This window comes from Lepisma saccharinum, chromosome 19, assembly GCF_977018435.1.
Source record: "Lepisma saccharinum chromosome 19, izLepSacc3.1, whole genome shotgun sequence".
NCBI classification, from domain to species: domain Eukaryota; kingdom Metazoa; phylum Arthropoda; class Insecta; order Zygentoma; family Lepismatidae; genus Lepisma; species Lepisma saccharinum.
The window spans coordinates 61,616,008-61,640,827 of record NC_139247.1 but is presented as its reverse complement, the minus strand read 5'-3'; the positions used below and the strand labels follow the sequence as shown (position 1 = coordinate 61,640,827).

The window sequence follows — 24,820 nt, the reverse complement described above, 5'->3', positions numbered from 1 at the left end:
CTGATATCAGGACATTTATGTACTAGACAACATATATTCAGAATTTGAATAACGAACAATAAGAGATGTGAATGTGGATGAGAAAGTGGAAAGCTGTAAATATAATAGGGAAAGAAATACATTACACAGAACTCTATATAATTTAAACGTTCAGTTTCCAATAAATTTACAATTTTGGTGGTCACTTCAGATGTTCGACTGGGATATAGTTTCTTAACATTCTTAAGAAAATGCAACATACTATTGTAATGGGGAACGTTTTTTTTTGTCTAAACAGTCCTAATATAACTTTTGTGAAATAAAAGGGGAAAGATGTAAGGGTATTTTAGATGTAAAGAAGTAGAAAAAATCATGAACAAAAAACGGCTTAATAGCTGTTTGTTCCAAAATAAGAGAATGATTGAGTATTTCCTTATGAACTGTCAGGAATCCCTGGGCACGAATGAGGAAGTAATTTACCTCCCAGGTAGCTCAGATAACAGGTTCGTTCTTATATCTTGAATATCAGTGTAAAAGAAGTATTGATAAACCGGCTGTAGTCCTCGTGCACCACAACAACTTTTCATCCTTGTTTTACGATTAATTAAAGTGCACGGCTGCTTTTTATGACAAGACTGCGTAATAACAGATGTTTATTTGTTTTCCCGCTACTTGGCAGTTAGCTTCTGTGGCTTCCTTAAAAAAAATTAAACCAGCGAAGGTGAGTTAGAAATGTTGTACAAATACATATAAACGACACCTTACTATGGCCAAGATCGAGAATATGTGAGGCCCTACTTTCACAACCCATATGCACTTCATGGAACTTTCAAGCATGCAGAGATTTGATTGACTGATTAAATATTGTACTTGCCACATTTGGCTACTCATGAAGTTGAGGATGAGTAATGACATAATTAAATTCATGAAGGGACACTCACAAAAAGCAGCCATTCCCAAGCAGGGATTCGAACCCTAGAAACCACTCCGCCAAGGAGGCCGACTACATGTGTGTGCGTGTGTGTGTAATGAGAGGTTTGTTTCTTTCAATTTACGAACGGCTAATTTGTAAAAAGCGCCCCCTGTTCAGTTTCCACACATATTACCAGTATACACCACGATTCCTCGGGTATACATCACGATTGCACCTTTCTTTTTGTTTCCGGAAGGAATAAAGTAAATTTATTTCATATAGTCTTTTATACAGCGCGATTTTCTCGCGCTCGCGAACCGGTGATTTTTGTCGGATTGCACATGCACACAAGCATAGAAGTGCCCAGTTCCCTAGTATCGATGTGAGATATTTTAGTTTTCTTGGAACTTTCGATCATCAGTAGCAAGCTAACTAATACACAGATGTACCTAATGTTGTACATGTACATATGAGTCCGGTGATTCGTGAGAACAGTTCTTATGAATCAAAACAAATCACCTTCTTTCAACTCTACTTAGCACAGTTTTTAGCGATATTTAGCAAAACCATTCACCACCATGGGATCGAATTACTTACATCGTGCGCCGGGCATCTTCCAAAACACGGAGAATTATTCGGAACGCACTAGAACATGAATCTTCCTACCGTAATCCACGAAAAAACAGAGAACATAACACAACGACGTCAGACTCACTCGGTACCGTCAGTCAGAATCATCGAATAATTGCCATTACGTGTCAATTAACTATTTCATTATTTATGAATGTGTGTTTACACAAAAGAGCATTACAGGGACGAGCATAACGACGGTTTCAAAATAGCAGAAATAAAACGAACACGTTTCACCAGAGCATATTGCGTAAATGGAATAAATTATACACCCTTCTTGGAGATTAATTTAGAAAAACAGAAACAATTAACTTACTTACAACACTTGGTTGTGAATGAGCGAGGGGAGAATAAATCATAAATCAAACTTTTTGAAAGGAAGTTCGCATGCTGAAATTGAACTTTCGTTGTTCAATTTGGGATCTGTTTGAAAATATTTCGAACTTCAATACACGGGGTGAATAAAAAATACTTCATCGACATAAGTTCGATAAATGTTTCTTTTAAATGGGATTTCAGATTCAAAGTGAGGATTTGCAGACGTTATAGTTTCACTGTCGTATTCAAATTAAAAAATAATTTCACCGTCCATAAACTATTTTTCAGTTACAGTTTTGGATGTAAATTTTTCTCGTGTAAATCAATTAATATTGCAAGTCTTTTATACTTTGCCCCTCTGAACTCAAGTAACGATTTTTTGGAACTTAGGAAATATTGGCAGGTTGAAGTTTTGAGTAGGTGTTATCGTGTGACATGTTGGGCTTAGGCAACCTCGCCGATGGCGTACCATTATTATTATCGCCGTTCAGAATTACTGAGAGACACTGAAATTATGAATTAACACTCAGCATCCAGCAAAGAATTATTAAATACATCAATGGCTTGGTATATATTCCTGAACAAGGGTTTTTCATTGATTCTGCCTAGATAACAATGTACTCATTCAAAAGAGCCTTGAGCTCGTCATCCCACAACCATTGTTGAGGACAACAACTCATTAAGCAGCTGTTAACAATGGAAGAGGCATTATCGGTTGAGATTGTGCAATACGTTGCTTCAAAGAGCCCCAAGTTCCTCCAATTACTGAGCTAATCTTGTAATAATTAATTAGATAATCGGCTCACGGGTTACGTTACGTAACGAGCCGTTAATTATTTAGGAAATTTCCGTAGACACGCTAAACTCATTGTGTCTGTAATGATTCATTTTGTTGGGCATACCTGTACCTTCTCGAGCTAAGAACCAACGCCGCGTGCCTATCAAAGTTCGTTAGATGAAAGAACACTTATACCCTGTTCCAGCTAACTGTGGAGCAAGGCAGCGCATAGCGTCAGAGAAGCCAGGGAAATCTATTGGCCAGAGCGAAGCAGTAGACACTGAGGGAAGACTGGTAACTTCAGTCGCTTTCCTCCACTCCACGCAATTCCGTTCCTCTCACGTGTTCATTGCTGGAACCGTCTCGCATCACTGCTTACGCAGAGACTTGTTTTCGTTTGCCTGCTCCACAGTTAGCTGGGACGGAGTATACACGTGATTGTTTTTACTGTGCAATTGTGCGAGTTCGCAGACTTTGCCCACGCGCAGGAATAAACGCTGTTGTGAAAATTACATGGAACCTTAAACGTCTCGGCTCGTATAGTAGGCGAAAGTATACTGCACTGCAGGATAGAAATATTTGATTTGATTTGATTCTTTACATTTAGCCACTTTTTAGCTATCATGACGATGAGGATGAGTGATCATCACTCCGCTCGGCTTTGAGTCTTATAGTTCGCAAACATTTATAAAATATCAAATACAGGATGCCCCCGAAATATTACACCACAAGGCCACATAAATTCAAGGAAACAGAAGCGAATAAAGACTATTGTTGGCAATGAAAGGCAGCCCAGTAACTAGAGGCGCCCTAGGCAGGATTGTGGTGTACCGCCCCCTCCCCTGCACTAACGTGCATCCTTCGATATTTCATTCTTATACCATGGTTTGTGAACAAATAAATGTTCAATTAATATAGGTTATAGTTAACGATTTGTACTTTGCATTTCTGATTTTAAAAGTTTAGCATGTTCAAGAATATTTCAGTTATGTCTTAGTGTCTGATGAACATATTTAAAAACATAGCATTAATAGTACTTTGGGAAACAGAAAATTCCAGCATTGTGTTTCCAGAATATAAGGGTTCTTTGAATTGATGTTTTAAGTCCACATTATGTACTTTATGCACAGTAAGGCTAATCGGGACTGGACCTACAATTTAATGTGGGATCCGAACCACTATTTGCCTCTACCGGGTACCGGCCATCGAACCCGGGATCTCTTGATTACAAGGCAACGACGCAATATATGTATGTATGTACATGTATATATATATATATATATATATATATATATATATATATATACTATATATGGGGGGGTTAAGTCCTTAACTTCATATCATAGATAGAGATCTTTTCGTGACGTGGTCGAACAGGAAACGTCATTTACCGAATTGAATGGTGACATTTATTTTCATGTGGTGACCCCCCAAAGGAAGTATCTAGGGGTCACTTCATCCCTAGAAAATATTCAATAGAAACAAGGATAGAGTAGCATCTTGTATGTTTTCCTTCTCTCTTTATCTCTGCCAAGCGTAAACTTCTCCGTCGCATATTCTTTCGTTATCTTTTTTTTAAGTTTTGACTGACGCCCTCTGTGCCACCCTACCCTATCCCTCGCTACGAGCCTGGTGAGCAGTGGCGAAGCCTCATTAGAGGCTAGGAGGCCGGCCCTACCCTAATATATTTGGCTATTACGGATTATTTTATTACTTATAATTCCATTAAACGACGCCTTAATGCAAGAAAACTGAAATTCTATGCCTTACGATAATTTCCACAAATTTCCATCCCTTCCAGAAGCTCTATCGTCTCATGTCGAGCCACTTCTCCGAGGGCCTCAGCTGGTCCCATTACATTCTATGTGATTCATGCGGGAAAGCAAAATTTCAGGGGCGCGTTCGCCCGAAATGGACACAGTGAGTCCGGCCTCACGCAGTGATGCCAACCCTAGAGTAATTATGCTAAACGTAGTACAATCTGAACTTTGTTGGCACCTAGCACGTTGTGTTTGGGATAATGGTAAAATATAGCATCATCTATAAACATGCGCCCCTGAGAGACAGATAAATTGAATTCAGAGGAATATATTTTGAAAAAAAAAATCTCAGATCTTATTTGTTTCAAACAAAAGGTACATCTGGTCCACCGTTTTGTTTTCATATTTCCTTTATCTTTCCTTATTTAGCTCACGAGGAACATTTTATTGAAGGAAATTGCTAGAAAGTTGGGGTCACAGATAGAACAAGCCGCCGCCTTTTGTAGTCGTCGAATTTTCTCAAACTTTTTCAAGCGTTATATTGAACCAATTAGATTGGTTAAATCATTGTAATTAATTTAATGGGGGAAATTACCAATTTTGTTTAACTAATCAACAACGCATGTTCACATCACAACTGCCCCCAAAATAGATGCATAAAATGAACTTGAAGACCTAAGTCATTCGAGCACAATTTAGTTGCATTTAGCAAAATTTAAGTTTAATCAGTACACTTTTCCTGATTGGGAGGTTGGCAACGCTGGACACACGTTGTTGTTTTATTGTTATATTTTATCTTGTTTTTTTCTTTTCGTTCATTTTTGTAATTCGCTTTTTGTGCCACTTTTGGCTAATTTGCAAAGATGGGGAAGAGTGTCGATATGATGAAATTGACGAATGGAAACTCAGAAACATCCATGCCCAGGCCGAGATTCGAACCCAGGACCCCTGGCGTCGTAGCGCGATGTGCTAACCACTCCGCCACGGAGGCTGGCTTTTATTGTTGTGAGCGTGAAGTGAGAAAGGGAAATAACTTGTATAACTCTGTAATGCTACAAAAACAAGCATAAAAGCCTATTACCGGGCATAGGAAGAAAGAAGGGGCATCTGAACCTGGAGGACTGCCACTCGAATGACATCTCAAGCATCAATTTACAATAAAATCAAGAAATACGTTTTACGAGTTTGCACACTTCAAAAGTAACTATTCAGGTACGTTGATAGATGCAAGAATATGTTGTTACATTTTCAAAAATAACTCGAAAGGTTATATTTTTTCATATTTTAAAAAAGTCGCACCCATAACAACACGAACTGACACGCCTGTGCCTACCCTTCCAGCGACACCACGCTTCGCCACTGCTGGTGAGAGGCTTTATACCGGATGAAAACGCCAGATTTTATTTATTTTATGGCACTTTGCTGTAATTTTTGCCAATCGCCTCGATCTGGATACATGACGATCAGAGAGACTGGATAAGAGGGCAGTCAGAAACACACGTACCATAAACGCAAAACATTATATTGGTTCTGGCTTTGGGCGCCAGAGCCAGTGATGTGCGTCTACGCGTAAACAACCATAGTCTACATTCTACACGTAGACTATTTTATACACGTAGATTAGGTAATCTATGTAAACAACATGGCCAAAGGTGATAACTTAGCAAAGGGTGCTGTGGAAGTAAAAGAAAATTATACTGCGTATCAGTTGCTGATGTGTGAGGAGAACTTTTCATACTCTTTCTTCCAAATTCGAACAATTTCTCACCTAGGAAGATACCTAATGTAGGAAATATTCTAGTGCTTTATGGGGAAAAGACCACTCTTGCCTCACGACTGCCATCTGTTGTTGTTTCTTGCATACTATTTATCTTCTTCCATAGCTGATAATAGAAGAGAAGATAAATTTTGTTGCAAATAGGATTCTTTTCATTTCTTTAGGAATCAATATAGTTGAAAATGTTACTTTCCTTTCATGAAAGCCTTGAAAATGCACTTCAGATTGTCTACGTAGTTTATGTAAACTACAACCCAATGTAATCTACGCGTAGATTACGTGTAGGCAACGCATGTAGACGTAAACTTATAGTCTACGGCACATCACTGGCCAGAGGTCCGTTACCTTGCACGAATGCAGTAGTTCCAGGGTGCTCGCAGAAGAGAGAGCCTGAATTTTGAGTGGCCTCGCAGAAGGTCACCTCCTACAAATCAGAATTATAAAGCAATACAAACAAATTACTGCACGAGGTCGTAAAATTTTCTTCCGTAACAGAATACATGGAAGAATTCAACACTAACTATGAACACTCTCCAGTAGGAAATGGGATCACAGCGCAGTATAAGTAAGAGGCTGTATATCTCGAACTACGGACAACGATGGACAGGAAAACCACACTGGGTTGGATAATTCGAACAGATGTCGTCATTGCCACAAACCGGGGTGGAAGTCTTGCTACACTTGGCAAGCTACATTGACCAATTCTGCGAAGTTATCTGACTGGAAAGTGGACTGCCTCGGCAAAACTTTTATCTGTTTTATCCTGGAAATATATGTATGTATGTGTACACACACACACATACATACATGTATATATATATATATATATATATATATATATATATATATATATATATATATATATAGCCACAAGGGATAAAAATGGCAAAAAGGGGAAAATGAAACACTCATTTGACAGTAGAAAAAGTCAAATTTTCGCGGCTGCTGGCCGCATCATCAGTCGTAAAAGTCTGTTTCGCCTTTTCTTCTGCTTTTTTGCTGTATATATATTCTATATATTGCTTTCCTAGCTTAAGGGAAAACTGAATAAATCAAGGATTTTTTATGCATGTTCTCTGAACAAACAAACCAGTGACGTAGACGTGAGTGTAGTTACCTATTTTTTCTATTTTTCGTCGGGCGCCTCAAGTCCTGAATCTCTACCGCATTAACCGCAAAGAAGATCCTTCAAGTGTACCAAGCAATGTAGTTGCTGGCTTACTAATATTTCAACTTCGCTGCATTATTTACTCAAATGTTTCGTTATCTGCACATGATTTTTGAATCTAACGTCATTCTATACGAAACTTCCTTTGACTTAATTATACATTACGCGTGTTTAAATGGTATTATTAAGTCCACTTTATGCACAGTAAGGCTAATCGGGACTGGGCCTACAGTTTAAAGTGGGATCCGAACCCGGGACCCCTTGATTACAAGGCGACGACGCTACCACTGCGCCATCGGGGAGGCCCTAAAGAAGGATATCTAAAACGAGCTATGGAGATAGATTAATTCAGGAATAGTCACACTTAGTACTATTTATTAGTTACACTGGATCGACATGCATACAAACGTTCACGACAAAAAGACACTATTGAATTGTATACATCTTTGAACAAAAAAATCGAAAATTCTATTTTTATTGTTGTTTGAACTCTGCGAAGGGAATATGCTTAATTGTAACTATTGGCAAGCTAATGTTTAATTATATATTATCCTGAATTTTCTTATCTAAGAGATACATATATGAATGAATAAAATTTAACAAAAGCAAGAAGCGTTTGTTGCCCGTGAGCACGATGGACAAGAACTCGGCTGTTATGCGATTCCTCTCCGTAACTCGACACCGTGTGACCGCTCAAACCTACAAGGCAGTTTTTCGTCGAGCGACGCGCGGTTTGCGAGTCCAATACTACGGCTACTTGTTCCTGTTTTTTATGCACTGCTTCTACTCAGTTAGCACTTTGCTTTGGGAGAGGGCGGGATGCACACAGTGGTGAATTTGTGATTTCATTTCGGGATTATTATTTTTTTTTTGGGGGGGGGGGTATGCAAATTTGTATGTTACCAGTCAGTAACTAAACTACATATGTATATTGCCTTGAGGTTCTAAGTACTTTAGAACATTGGCATCTAACCTAGATCATTAAATCTTATGATAACATTTACACGTACTTTTGTAACACTTAGTATAGTTAAATTCTAAGAAAATCCAAACCCTTACACGAAAAGAGCTGTTCAACTAGTAATACCGAAAACTTGAGCAAATTTCTATTCCCAATTTCAAACTTAATATCCATCTAACATACCTACAAGTTTCTTGTGAACAATTTAATACATGTACCAACACTATGGCATAGAAAGTGGAAACAGACTGATGTCTTGGTTCGATGAGTTGCAGAATGGTCCTTCTATGATCCACAAGGCTGCATATTTTACGGCAGTGAAATTTTTTGGCTGGGCCAATAATGGACATTGTTAAGAAACGGTATACTGTATGCTATCAATTCAATTTTCTTTGGGGGAGACAAAAACATCCCTAGCTGGGAAAAAAAAACATTTTATTTTACCGGGAATTAAATATTTTGTGGTGGGGAAATCTCCCTGTTAATTCGCGCACTGCAAGTAGATACCAACTGTCAACACTTATACTTATGGCAAGAAACGGCGGCAATACTATTACCTTCCGCTATGATTCATTCAATTACAGTGTTCAATTGCTTGCATTATGTAACGAGTTAGATCAATTCAGTATTTAAAAATCGTGCGCTACTTCAGTTGCTATGTGGTGACTTCACACATGCACCGGCCTACTGAAATATTAAAACACCAAGCTAATATCATTGACTTGACGCACTTATTCCGATGTTTCCAATTCATTCGTTTGAACGAGTTAAACAATGAAATATAGATGTAATAAAGAGTGCTAATAATTCTCCGTAAACCCAGGAGAAAGGGGAATATTTTGTATTGTCCATGAAGATTGTGTTTAATGTGAAACGTTTCTGTTATTAACTCGCGGAGGTGATAGGGCGGAGTAATGGATTGCTTTATGTGATACACTTTATCGCGTAATGACGTCGTTCCTGATGGTAACTTTACGTTTTTGTTAGGTTAAGAGTGTTAGGTCTAAGGTTGTTGCAATTTCTACGTGTTTTTTGGCTTTATTGGCGTGCATATAATAGCTACTATAAAAAATCGGTGCAAGTTCTTCGGGATACTAGAAATTAGACGAACGGTCACAGATATTGACAAGCTTACGAATATTCATTTATCCCCTGTAAATACGTAACGAGAGATGCATATTTACAAGGTTTTTTTCTTATATGCGATTCGTTTTATTTGGTTATGTGTTAGATTTAATGGTGTTAGGTTAGAAGTCTGTTAGGTTTAATATTGTTATAATTACCTCGTGGGTTTCTGTTGTGTGGCGGGGAGGTGCTTTATGTGCGTGCATGTAATGTTATTTCGTTAAAATAACGGTCAAATTGACCCAGGATGGGACGAATTCAAGGAACGCTTGTCACACTTCAGGGTCAAATTTCTAGGATATTTGTAATTTCTGCTTCCTGAAATATACTTTACGATACGATAAACACTGAAATCTCTCGATTAAATAATAAATTAAATTTTCTGGAGTGTATGTCGATCACCGGCCACGTAATGGGGTTTGCACGCTAAATGCGCTTCAGTTTGAAACTTTTTAGTTTGTTAACATATTCACACGGCAAGCTTTTACCTTGCTTTACGACCGCTTAAATAAATGTACGTTAAAGCTTGGTTCCTGGGCAGAATTGTCCTAGGCAACAAAATCTAACTCTACATTAACGTAACCAATATTAAGATTACTCAACAACGGAATGTAGTACTAACAAGCGAGTTATTAAAGTTTCTCATTATCTATGGAATGAGAGTGGAATTCAAATTGTGAGAATTTGAAATTGAAGCAACATATTTGCCAAAACTGCTTTGAAGGTTAGATTATTCAATCATAGTATAGTAAATTTATAATTACCTGCAAAATGTGAAACACTTGCTAAAACTTCCAACATATTTGGCTCGAATTTTGGAAATTATTAAATTTCTTCACATGTGCTGTCATCTGACATTTATAAACTTCACCAATACTCGAGAGCACTGTTTGAAGAGACCCAAATTGACACCCACAAATAAGAACATTCATAACTTCTCCTCAAAATAAGTTTACACCAACCACAAGCACTTAAAAATATATAAATATATACAATATCCAAGAAATTAAGATTTCTTCACATTTTTCCGGCTCATGAGCTGAGAACACAGAAACAAATAAAGAAACGTAGCCTGACGATTTCACGGACGCTGTGCGGACCGCGTGCAATTCGAACGAACCGACTGACGTGCCGAAACACTTGCATCTGCCAACGGTACGGTCAATAGAGTAAAGCCAAAGCTTTACGAGAGACGATTATTGCCGAACATGGCCGAAAGTTTCCGAAGTTTATTAGCTTTGCCGCTTGGGCTTGGAAGCGGCCCTTGCGTATTTTTTTTACGGTTCTGGCCGTAAGAGCCGCCTTTTTTTTATAGCCGTAATTATTATTTATGCAAGAACGAGCAAGATAAAATTTTAGAGTTTTTTAGCCCCGAGGGAAATTTTTGTGATAGAGAAATGTATTCCGAAGTTGGACATATTTTTACTTATGCCATACGTCGCGTTTCTACCATCCTGGGTTCGTGGCGATGATAGGGATGGATAATGAACAGATGAAATGGATAATGGAACGCAATGAAACAGTCCATGTCTTGATGTGGATTCGAACATGGGACCCCTTGTTTCCTAAGAATGTACCGCTCCCGCGGAGGAGGGGGAGGCATCAAAGCTGGTTTTGCGAACATTTACACTTAAATGTAAATATAATATTGCCTCTTATTTTAAATATTATATTATTTTATTATATTTGAAGAAACAAATCAATGGATTAGGTTATTACTACTTCCCTTTACTTCCAGTTTTGGCTAATCGAGACGATTAACGGACAAATACATCTTAGACACAACACAATTCATACAGAGGACCCTGATAATGTTCTTCTACGATTATTATGAATTGAAGACTAAAATTGGTAAACGCTGTAAGTGCCACAATAATTCAAACAGCGTTTTCCACTTTAAAGTGTGAAATATGCTATGCTTTATAATGTGGTAAACGTGAAATGTGGCTGGTAGCCCTCTAAGTAGTTCAAAGGGCGTGTAAAGAGGTCACTAGTGTGCACGTTCTTAAGGGGTCATGTGCGGAACGATGCGATATCCCAACACTTTCGCTTTTGGCACTTACAACGTTTACCACTTTTAGACCTCAATTTATGTTAGAAAATTCATTTTCTATTTAAATAATGGAAAATGTGTATAATAATAATTTTGTACAACGTTGATAACGTTACAAACTTTATATCTTTCGCTTTTGGAATAAAAATTTCTATGCTAATGAAATAGTATGAATTTCTGTGAAACTACGCGATAAATGGTTTCTATAAAAGTTGTTTATATTCGTAAGAGCAATAATAACCCGTGGCTCGACAGCCCTTGAATTGGCTAGGCCGATCTCCCGACTGCCAGTCTCCCTCCCACAATCCTACCTAGAGGTGTGAAGATCTTCAACCGGTAATGGGGTGACATGGGGGTCAGCACGTCGAACCCCAAGTTAGGAGATTTTCGAGACCTGGTTACGCTACTCACTCGTAGCTCCCCAATTTCCTCACGATGGTGGGTTGCCACCGGTCCTATACACAGGTAGATAACCCAGAGACTAAAGCCAGGCGGACTCGAATCCATGCATCAACTTAAATGGTGCGCCCTATACGTGTGCACACATACACACACACACACTACTATATATATACATACATACATATATACAGGGTTTCTATAAATTATTTATACAAAAGCAACCGTTAATTGTGAAGAAAGTGTATGTGTAGCAGAAATTGTTTACACATCAATAAATACAGCATATCTTCACGTTTATTGGTCGCACGTGGTTATATTCAGACGCCGCCACTGAAGGCGTGAGCGTTTGTTTATCTTACACAAGTACCGACTTGGAATGGTCGTGGTGGAACGATTCCGTTGCCTCCTCGTCGACTTGCTGGGAAGAGGGGGAACAAACACGCGTTCTTTAATGTAACCCCAGATAGAGAAATCCATGGGTGTAATCAGGTGAACGAGGTGGCCACGAAATCGTTCCACCACGACCAATCCAAGTCGGTACTTGTGTAAGATAAACAAACGCTCACGCCTCCAGTGGCGGCGTCTGATACTAACAACGTGCGACAATAAACTTGAAGATATGTTGTATTCATTGATGTATAAACCATTTCTGTTACACATAAACTTTCTTCACAATTAACGGTTGCTTTTGTATAAATAATTTATGGAAGCCCTGTATATATATTCCATGACAGATACAAGACGCACAAAACTCTTGTTCTAAAAAAATGAGAAAGCAAGGAAGAGATAAGAGAATGCATTATTTATTGACATTTCAAGGCAATCTTTTGGCACGGAGGCAACAGATAGTGGACCTCTTGCACACTTTATTACCCTGTACGGCAAGCGCCTTCTCTATCGGGATACCTCAACTTTGATGAGTTACATCAAGACTTTGTGCGGTCTTCACAGACTTTTTGCAATGTGTTTGCTTATCTTTTCTCTCAGCCGTTCTTCTCATGTTGGTCTTTTTTTCTTTATTTACGTCCCAGCGTATACCGAGTTCAAATTGCCGAACCTAAGTCTGAAGATTTTTCCTTTGGAGGCTGCAGCGCCCAATATTTGTGTCCTATCTAAGGACCTATATTTTACGGGCAAGACAAACCTTTTCAGTCACACAGAAATCTAAAAGCCTCTGCGAAGAATCAGGTTTATAGTTCGATGAATTTTTGTACATCGTAAAGGTAACGCCAAATGTATCACATGATGCAAATTAGTAATTGTCATTGGTAGCGATGTGATTTGACTAAACAAAGAAAGCCTTGGAGGATCCTTGTTTGGGGGTGTTGGAATCCTTTCGGTGGATTCATAAACTCACTAAGGTGTGATAGCATTCTTGAAGCAGCCAACCCTCTTCTCACAGTCTCGACACACAAGAAGCGTAAATTCCACCCGTCAGGAGAGAAAATCGAACAGCCCGTGTCCCGAAATCTGAGTAGATTGCTGAACTCAGGGATTCCTTCTTTCCCGAGAAAGCCAAGCAGGAACTTAAGTCCCCAGTGAAATCACTGTGAGTTATAACTTAACTCGTTGTGTCTCTCCGGACCACCCTACCAACGGAAGAGAGACAAAAGTAATTTTAGATTCTAAATCAGTAATGAGCTTTGGAAAATAATACTTTCGAGTTTGTTGCTAGTAGTGACAGTTTATTCAAGAAAATGTTCTTGTAGATCCTGTTATATTTTCATGAATTTACAAGTATTTGTCTCGGTTAATAACGACAAGAACGATGGCAATTGATCTCAACCTTCGTGAGCCCAGGATCTGGTAAATTTGTTCTTTTCAAAAGTCCATGCCCCGATTCGAACAATTTTGCTCGTAAATACCTTTGTATTTTTTTTTAACTTTATTATTTTTTTTAACTTAATTATATCCTTGAAATGTAATATAAATAAATAAATTATGGCATAATCATGTAGAGCATTACTTCGATCATTAAATTTGGTTAAACATAGTTGACAACGACTAGATCCAATTGAATGCTTTAGTTTTGTCTAGCCAATAGCACTAAATTAATTTGTAAGTGCTGACTTTCGTTGACATGTTCCTTTTCGGACATTTCAAAGGGTTCAAATGAACGTGTTAGATTTCTTTAAACCATACATATATTGAGACCAATTCTGACTGAAATTGTAAATACTTGAAATACATTGAATACCACACAAGATGTGTTTTAATATAATGTAAGCGCAATTGACATAAAAAATATAACAAATAACAATGAAGTTAAGTAAATAGGAAGGGAGAAGAGAATACTAGTGAGAAAATGGAAGGAGGCCAAGAAAATAGAGAAGAAAGGTGATATTTATGCGCTATTTCACGACTAATGCACAAAATTTAGGCGCCATTTGGTGACTAATGGATGACAACTTAGGCTCTAAAATGGTATTCAGTAGCAGAAAGTCAGATGTCATACCTAGGGTCTACGATATGTACGGCCATACAATAGGGAATAGAGTTTCACAATATGAAGTTATTAAAAATATTCCTTTATCTTAACATTGAATCAGAAGTTACTTTTTGTCACACTTGATTCGCACCCCGAAGTGAAAGTCCTAGAATCGAACCCAGCCTGAGGCATTCTTATGATTGTTAAACTCAATATGCTGACCAAGGCAGAAATTTATTTTATTATAAAACATAAGCTAAACGTAACGTTTCAACCTTCTAGCAAGGTCTTCTTCACACTCTGTACCAAGTAGAAATGTAACAAGGTAAAAGAGAAGAGGAAGAGGAAGGGATTATCTACTAAGTGAAATGTAAAGAATGTCAGAGTGTGTACATAGGAGAAACGAAAAAGAGGCTGAAAGACAGGTTGAAACAGCATAGGGATGATGTACGACTTACGAGAGAGAGAAATGCGATATTTAAACACATGAGAGAAACAGGACATGACATAGAGTGGGATGAAGCTAAGCAGATAGGAAGGGAGAAGAGAATACTAGTGAGAAAATGGAAGGAGGCCAAGGAAATAGAGAAGAAATGTGAAGAAGACACAATGAACTGGAATGGGGGACTGAAGTTAAACAAAGAATGAAAGAAGGTGTTAGAAAGAGTGGAAAGGACAAGAGAGAAAGAGGAGAGAAGAAGGAAGAAGAATGAAGGAAAAAGAGCGCGGGATAAAGAGTCCAACCACATTCTATATGGAAGTAAATATGTTTAGCCTTTTAGGTTAAAGTACAGTTGACAAGGGAAAGCCACCTGCTAGAATGTTCCAGAACAACTTTCTAATAGTCTGGAGGGGAGTAATGTTTGTGTGATATATATCGTCCTGTTTTTGTATCTTGTTACATTTGTACTTGGTGCAGAGTCTGAAGAAGACCTTGCTAGAAGGTTGAAATGTTCCGTTTAGTTTATGTTTTATAATAAAATAAATTACTGCCTTGGTCAGCATATTGAGTTTGTCATATCATGGAAACAAGGCTTAATGGTGTTATAACTATTCAATGTTCCTCTAGGTAAATAAATAAATAAAATGATGGAGGTCAGAGACAGAAAAATGAGTTTCTAACAGGTTTTCCATCTATACCACTGTGCATCGGTTGACTGATTGATTCATAGATTTGGTTTATTTTACTTCGTTTCGCTAATCGCGAAGATGAGGATGAGTGATGATATGGAAGGACGCTGAGAAAGAACGCTCATGCACAAGCCGGGATTCGAACCGGGACCCTTAGTGTCGTAGCACTCTGTGGTAACCACACTTCTTTATTATTTACCAAAACCTCTTTTGGCGAATCATGTGTGCGCTGTTACTATTACTCCGGAGACTACTTTATACTTTCATACCAAATAGAGGTGTTTTGCTGTTATATTTGCCCACATGCGTGTTGGATAGTTTCTCACTGCATTCGTCTTACTATTAACTTCACGGTATAAAGTTTTCACAGATGGTGCGATGTTTTCATTCCGCAGTAGCCGGTAGCATATATGTAGGGCAAGATCCTTGGTATACGTTGTATGTCGATGCGATCGTCTAATGGGATGTTAGGTAATAATGTGAGTAGTTAGTTCTTTGCGTCTCGTGCGGTGAGAATGTTGTGTCAAGGTCGTTCTGCATAAACAATGCTCTGGCCTGTGTAGCCACATTTCTCAGTGCCAATGCACCGATAACGTAAGCTCGTGCATTACTATGCAAAAGATCGTATCATGCCACAAAAACATCCTCACTGCTTTGGTAACCTTCGCTGTATGTGTTGTTTTGAATGGCAAAATGTTCGCAACATTTAAACCACTGATTGATTTGGCTTATTTTACTTCGCATTTCTGCCACATTTGGCTAATTGCGAAGATGAGTATGTGTGATGATATGATGAAATTGATGAAGGGGCACTCACAAAGAACACCCATGTCCAGATCGGGATTCAAACCCGGGACCCCTGGCGTCGTAGCGCGCTGTGCTAACCACTCCGTCATGGAGGCCGGCACGAAAACGTACTCGTGATTTTAAACACAAAAAGCGCGTTGTTCTCTCTTATTACGTGAATTGCCCTGACGCACGTGAGCTAACTATTTGCTTCTGTCGTGTCTTCTATATTCGTGTGAAGAAATCCCAAACACCACTCCACCACGGAGGACGACGGCACAATAGTGCATCGAGGAGGCCCGATAATGTAATTTACATGCCAATGTAAACAGAACGAAGAATATATGTAGGCAATTCAGGCAGACGTAGACACATCTCTTCTTAGAACACTGAAAAGGAGATATGCAACTGGTCGTGTATCGTTAGAACAACTGGAGGTGTCTGGGAACAAGGAGGTGTCATCTTCCTCGATTCAAGAAAAGATGCGATAATCCAGCTCTAAATTATACTCACGTAGTCGCGTCTCTTCAGTTTGCACCTGACAGCATCTCTCCAATAAATCTCCCTCTCCCCTCTCGTAGAATGTGTCTATTGTCCATGGACGTTACCTACACCCCCCCCCCCTTTCTGGCTTGAAGCTTCTCCTTCCGCACATCCCTTTCAATCGGAAGTGTGGATGGAAGCTGTCTCCTAGCAACCGACAAGCGGAGACTAATTGCAGATGAGAGTTCCATCAGAGCTTGGACAGGGCTAATATTTAACATGCCTAGTCCATCAATCCGGAATGCAGTCCGGCTGAGGGTTCTTCAATGAAGTGAGGCATTGCTGAGTGCCGGGACCAACAATATCAAGAGCTTGTACTTTTAAGTGGACACTGAGTCGTTAAGAGACATGGAGAGATCTCGGGAAAATGTTTCTGTGTTTGTACAAGCGACAGTTGACTCTCGCACTAACTGGACAGCATGGATGTACCGAAAAGGTTATGGTGCGCACTAAAATTCCGCTTTGGTCTAATAATGAACACGTGGTTAGGTAAAGACAGCCAGGTTCAGAGCTCTAAGCACTTAGTTTTGGAGTTTGGTGGAAGCTGGGTATGGCTCGCGCCAGACTCGTAATGGAAATTACCAGACAATTCCAGTCGATCTCTGTGGCCAAATGGGTAGCACAGCGCGTTACGACGTCAGGGATTCCGGGTTCGAATCTAGACCTGGGAATGGGTCCCTTCATCAATTTAATCATATTATCTTCACATGTTCTTAGCTTCGCGGTTAGCCAAAGTGGAAGAAAATTGAATCAAATCAAATCAGACAATTCCATATTTCTCAATATGACTGCAAATCTCAAGAAAATTCCTCGAAAAAGCACTACTCCTAAATAGCCAATTTTAGAGAGAAGATTAAAAAGACCGAAATTAAAGAAGAGAAAATTTGATATAAAAATTATCCACTTATACTTCGACTTGGTAAAATTGCAGTATGTGATTGCACGTGATGCTTTTTAACCATAGCAGAAGTTGCTCGTCTCTACACCTCGTTCAACATTAACGAGATCTTCTTTATGACAGCGTCAGAACTTCATATGTGTGCGTGTGTTAAAGCCATTTTTTCTAAATTCACTTTATGCACATGTAGGCTAATCGGGTCTGGACGTACAGTTTAAAGTTGTATCAGAGCCACTATACGTCTCCACCGGGGATCTAACCAAGGATCTCTTGATTACAAAAGCGACAGCATTATCATCGGGAGCCCAAGTGTATACTGAGGTTATGAAGCTTGTTTGTATAAATATTTTTCTGTGCCTAAAACGATCACTGACCTTAGTAAGTGTAGTAATTATATAAATATTTTCAATATTACCCAAATTGAGTGGAAAATATTAGAACGAAGTCCCTTTTCCTTGTATTAATCTTCATAGTAATTCCATTGTTTAGAACTCTTTCCTTATGGTCAGTATATGTTGTTGGGTTCTTTTTAACTATGTGGATGTGCCAATTAATGACCGAACTATATTCTTGCGCGAATTTTGTTCAAATGAATCCTCATAAACGATACTTTGTTCAAAAAGGTTTAACACTATTTTTGTTAAACGTAAATGGAAAATACTACCTTAGTGTTGAAGAGTCGCGGTGTTGCAGCGAGGAGTATGTATCAGGTTCGTAAGTAATATTACGCCTACAAATTGCTCGTTCCAATTTGCTGTCGTGTCACAACTGTTGGAAATTCAAGCTTCGCAGCAACCCTCAACAGAGTAGGCTGGGTTAAATTCCACCGAGATGAGCTTGGCACAATTACATGCCCATTTATTACCCTGATCGCAAACACAAAGCGTCCATAATGGATGGTGAAGTAATATATTATACATGGATTTAGATTCAGGATTCTGTATATGACAATGCATATGGGAGGGTTTGGCTCCTACCTCTATCTCCCTTCCCTCTCTCTTCCTCTCTCTCTCTCTCTCGTTCAATCTCTTCCCCTCTCTCATTCTCTCTCTCTCTCTCTCTCTTCCACTCCCTCTCTCTTTGTAACTATCCCCCTCTACTTGTGTCTATTACTTTTTTCTCCCTCTCCCCCTATCTCTCTGTATCAATTTCTCATTATCAATGTCTCTCTCTTTCTCTGTGTCTATATATCTATTTCTCTCTCTCCCTTCTCTTTCTCTCTATCTTCTTCTCTTTCTCTCTCTCTCTTCCTTTTTGGCCCACCCTGTCAAAATGAGCAAAATGCGTGATAAAATACAATCAAAGTGCATAGATTAAAATGAACATGTTTTAATATTTCTCTGAACAGTACTATTTTACAAGAATTATTCCACATTTCCCATTAATGCATTGCACTGCTAATTAGTTTATTTATTATTATTATATAATGTGAAATGCGATCTAAGCTAAATTTAGCACATTTGTACAATTTATTTCTTGGGTGTGTATAGATATGTGTAATATCTTTGGTCATTTTTGACATATTCAAAACAATGGATAGACTAAATTTTTTGGAGTCTTATGTATTTCCATATTCATCGAGCTTATATATGATAATACAAATGAGTAAAAATAAGGAATTCAACACGGCCTAACAAATATTGTAACCTGAAATACAATTAGTTTACGTTACCCACACCGCAAAATCTTCATCAAGACGGTTTACTCACCTGAAATTAAGAATAAAATACGTAATGTCACATGACAGTAACAATTGATGAAAAACAATTACTTGCAACAAGAGAAAACATAAAACTATATCATGAACTATACACAATTTTTGCTACTTTAAAAAATTATATTCTAAAAATAACAAATCATGAAATGTGTACATTCGTGCAACGCAACACAATCCAATACGGTTTCCAGAGGGTAAACACGTAAAAAATGTGCTCCGAGTTTTGCCTCATAAAATGCAGTGTATGCAATATGTACAAACAAACTTATATGAAATAACAGCTAAGGGAAATCATGTAATATGGTTTCATAGTAATGTTTGCAGTGATATTCTCTGTGTATGTGAAACCTATCTTTGGTACTCTAAGGTGACGAAGGTGCGTTTAAATACTCCAACAGAACTGTCTGGCTATGGAGAAGAAATTGCTGCAGACACTAGCGTACGCAGAATTTTCTTTCGGACGGGGCTAAAATTGTAAAGGTGGATATTACATGGCTACTTTCTGGAAGGGGTGAGATACACACTAAAACCTTTCGTAAATACCATCGCTTTAAAAGTTGTTCAATTGCAACAATAGTAATCGGGGGTTAATTTAAGGGGGTTTGCAGTTACCACTCTTGTTCTTACCAACTTCTTTACTGCTATCATTTGAAAATTTTGATATTCTCAATTTCGGAGGGGGCTGCGGCCCCATCAGCTTGCAACGACCCAAGTTACGTCGTAGCTAACGATTTATTGTTTATTTGTTTCATTTTTGTACATTTCGTTTGAATCAATGTTATTCTGTAAGTTATCACACGTATAGGTGGGTCTGTATGGTCATAGAAAATATCTAGTGTTATCACGCATTTAGGTATGATAATTTTCTGTGCGGAGTTGGTAACGATGGGAAAAGGTAAGAGATTTTTTTCTTCTGCTTGTTTATGTAACAAAGAGAAATGAAAGATGGCTTTAATGTAAGTCTAAGTTTGTGTTATTGCAAGTCTTTTTGTGATAATATTGTCACTATTTTACTGCTTATAATCTGTTAGAAATAGCCTAGCTGGAATTAAATTAAAAGATTTGCCTCTGTAAGGCTTCTGTAAAGTAAGTATCTCAGTGGAAGTGTCTTTTAAACGTGTTGAGTCGCGTGTGCTGTTAACTAGTTGTTAGATAAAGCTATTACTATTAATACATCGTTAATTATGCGATATTAAGATTATTATTAAAACCCAGCAACACCCTGGGTGTAAAAGAGTTTTCATACTCCTAGCCGGGAACGACGTAGCAAGCTCCCCTCTGCGTACGCCAGTGGCTGGAGACACCTTTTGATGGCTTTCAGTACAGAAGCCAATGTCTTTCTTGCGAGTTAGGAAGAAGCAGGCAAGAGGGCGAAGGAATGGGATGAAAATGACTGATCATCCATGTTCCCAGTCACGAAAGACAATGCAATGCAACCATATTTCCTTCTCTTCCACAATGGTTTCCAAGCACGCGATGGGAGCTAGGGAGAAACCTGCTGGAATATTAATAATGGGCCCTCCCCACGTGGATCGTATTTTCTGCAATTTGTATGCAAATAGCCTACCAGATCGATTTTTTTAGTTCGTGTCATGCCGACCGCGGTTCATTGTAAATAAAGTCCAAGATAAACCACTTCCCTCTAACGCGGTAATTCAATTGGGTGTCAGGCACTTCAACATTCATATCTGCATGGATTTTTTTAATTTAATTTTTGCACAGAAAATGAGCAGCTGTAGTTTTCTTGAAGGATGGGTTCTCCCTCAGTTTCAAGATACGCTACAGGATGGCTACACTGTTTCGTTCAATTACGTTTACTACGAGAGGGCAGCAGACAATAACATACTGTCCTGGCATTTTAATAGTGCCGTTTCTCTTCATTTCTTTCAATGTTTGCTACACAAGAGCAGCAGAAAGCTTCGCTGTTCTGATATGTTATCTTAGATTAGGGAATGTGATCCCGGGATCCCGCTTCCATTCTGACGTCCCGAAATCCCGGGATTACAATATTCAGAGTCCCGGATACTACAAATTTCTCACCTTACGCATTCCAAACATATTTTTACCACATTCTTTTTGTTTGTTTACTACAGTTTGTTTCCAATAAAAAGGGTGGTAACGTAGTCTCATTGTTATCAACGGGTGCCGGGTTCGATCCCTGGTAGAGGTACAGTGCACAGTGGTTCGGATCCCACTTTAAACTGTTAGGTTCAGGCCCGATTAGCCTATCTGTGCATAAAGTGGACTTAAAAGAACAATTCAATCGCTCAACAATTCAAACCGATAAAAAGGGAAAGAGGCACAATTGTCATAATAATATCAATGTATATTGAATAGTATTAAGACAGTCAACCCTCTGCATAACTTGCTTTCTTCTCTTTCGTTCCATTATGTTTTATGGCCACCTATCAAGCATTGCCGCTTTCGGTACTTATCAACTTTATTTTGTAGCCGCGTGGACTGAACGAAATACAGTAGATTTGGAGTGTTCATTACAGTTCACTTTTTCATTACAGGACAAGAAATATAAATAATTATACAAAATTCCTACAATTTACAATCTAAGTATTCACTTACGATACAATATTCCTGCTTTAATACAAGTTTTTTCAATTTGCATTTGTACCTTCCTTTTTCGTGCTTTTGCTACATTGAAATGTTTTAATTGTCACCTGTTCGAGCAATGATTTTTCAGCATCAAAGATCGACATGCCGATTCCAGGATCCCCGAGCTAGAAATACAGTGTGTTCGGCTTAGAGGGATCGAGAAATAATTGAAAATTTGAAGTGTAAATAATGGTTTATTAAGACACCATTTTTGTAGGAAAATGGTCAATGCAACTCGTTGTGTGCGCCTTGAGTTGTCATTCAGACATCTAAAGTCCACATTCTTACCGTCGCGTGTCTGTTGTTCTACTGAATAGTGCCAGGCTTGTTACACGTTGGCGCGCATGGACAAGCAAGTTTGTTCACTATTGGTGTTTATAAACTCGGACAGTTTCTGTATCTTGTAAAATGAAAATCACAATATCTTCCTCTGTTTTTCAACGGTGAACATTTATTTCTCGATCCCTCTAAGCGGGATACACTGTATGTAGAAACAAATAACTACACGTTATATTTCTAGCTCCACTAGTTCCTGATGTGAGATATCAAGGAATATATAAGGACTATTTCTGACGAGTACCGTTACAATAACCAAAACATGCAAAGTTTTTCCCCCGGAACCTTTCAGCATTATTTAACATCTGATAACATCACCAACACTCGGAGACTCAGCCCAGAAGAAGCAAGTGTTAAAGAGACCAATTTAAGACCAATCATCCATCTGGCTTTTCTGATCTCTCATTAAGTGTTTCAGAACTCATCTCTTATCTCTGCATTAGCTCTCTCCGCCTGGGAGGGAGAACTGAATGGGTTTCTAAAGCCAGGACAATTAATACTTTGATTCAATGGCTGTAATTTTCCGCTCCCAACAGAGATAATTGCTTGATAGTGCAGTTCATAAAGGAAGGCTCTTCGGACTTTTATCCAATTAACGAAAAGAAGTTTCGAAACAGAAAAGAAAGACGAAATGAGTCCCCATCCTCATATCTTAACGCAAAAAGTTTATTTTAAGTGTTACGTTTTAATCTGGACTAGACATACAGTTTATAGTGGATTCTGAAACACAGTGCAGCGTGTGTCTACCGAGAATAGACCGCGGGACTCCTATGATTAGAAGGCGACAACGTTACCACTATGCCATCGGGGAAACCGCAAGGTACAATCAGCAGCAAAAATAACAGTAGGCAACTATTTTCATTATTTTCTCTTCTTCATTCTGTGAAATGGAATTGTACTTGTGCTGGGGCAGCCGTTGTCTTATTTTTATTCGTGCTTTTTTGCTTAAATTCTTGAACTCCATGTTGCGAAAAACAGAACGAAAGAACATTGCCTACTATGTATATTTGCCGTTGGCTGTACGTTATGCTATTACTGCATTTTCTCCTTTTTGTGTTAAATACCAAAGGTTTTCCCATCATATGTATTCTGTTCGTTTTTACTCTCTTTATTTTAAATTTTGGCCATAGACAATGGATCTGTTATTCTAACATTCTTGCCATTTATAGAGAATGTAACCTCAAGCTCTTGTGGCGAAATTCACTGCATATTTTAAATACACTCCGATTACTTTACGAGACATTAAACGCAGTTTCAGTCAAAATAAATATATCTTGGAGGAGGAAATTCACGTTTCAGCAATGAAAATAAAGTTTGGTAATGCATTGTTTTGGTAAGCAAAAAATAAAGTACATTTTGTAGCTGCATTTTGCTTAAAAATTAATGTCATGTAAGTTTAGTTTCATAATTCACTGTTTTGGTAACAAGAAATAATGAACAGTTTGTATTTGAAACCTTGCATTACAATTAATGTCATGTTGATTTTATTAAGCTAGATGAGCCGTTTAATTAATGTGAATTGCTATTTTTCAGAATATTAAGTCTATATTTTGATGAAAATAGCTAAATATATATTTACATATTCAACACCTTATAGTATACATGTATTCGTTCTCTGGATGACATTATCCGATGACCATAAAACTCACAAAAGCTGAGACAAATGATCATCCTAGTCCCTTGAACCTGCTTCCAAACCAACACCGAGAGCAGTAAAAGAGTGACTGAACCCATCCTCTCCGATAGACACTTGCGGTCGACTTTGCACGCCGTTCGATTTTATTGATCGCAAATCCTATGCACGTGGTAATCGATGCATCGTGACACACTGAAACCCCTTCGGAAGACGCTTAGGAGAAACAGGCCTTATCAACAGAACGTGGTTGAACAACGCTCCCGTACGAAGCTCTCTATCATATTCACGGCGTGTTGGCTCTTGAGTGAAGATTGGTTACTGGAAGGACTGAGAATTTTTCTCAAGAAGCAGACTTATTGGAGATTGTGGAGCTTGGAAACGGTTAGCTCTTGATTGTACTTTATACACCAGATGGAAGTGTAGGTTCTAGGAGCTCTGCGGCGTTATAACTGCGAAAGAAGTGTGATAATCAGAAATTTCATATCAGTAGCCTTCATACTCTTGGTATTTAAATGAATTCAACGTTTAATACTCTATTAAATGCTAATTTAATGCAATTTCGGATTCAGTTTATTTTTCAAATTGCGTCATAATTTCCACTGCCGACGTCACACTAATAACACGACAGAAAAAGAGGATTGAAAAACCTGGATTTGTCATTGCAACGTGCCACCACTCGTAACTCCAGGGTATGGAGATCCGAATTGGCAACACACCGCTCCTTGCTCCGGCTGGTCAGTTGGGAGCACCAGTTCTCACCCAGGGATCGGGATTAAGACGATCCACCCTTCCTCCAGGAAGGAAACCACCGAATTGCGACACGTGACAGTAAATAAAATTCCAAATACTTTATAATTAAAATGTCCAAAATCTT

General features: G+C 38.5%; 1 protein-coding gene across 2 annotated transcripts in view; it reads right to left on the bottom strand.

Moving 5' to 3' along the window:
• The window catches only part of Syt4 (Synaptotagmin 4), a 350,489-nt gene that overhangs the window by 212,329 nt on the left and 113,340 nt on the right, over nucleotides 1–24,820 (bottom strand). Inside the window, exon 1 of one of the 2 annotated variants that reach the window (XM_083140974.1) lies at nucleotides 10,174–10,542. The exons of the other annotated variant lie outside the window; for it this stretch is intronic. Coding sequence (XP_082997100.1) covers nucleotides 10,174–10,210 — 37 coding nt within the window. The 5' untranslated portion in view covers nucleotides 10,211–10,542. Of the gene's footprint in view, nucleotides 1–10,173; nucleotides 10,543–24,820 lie in introns of those variants that run through there. 2 annotated transcript variants of the gene reach the window in all.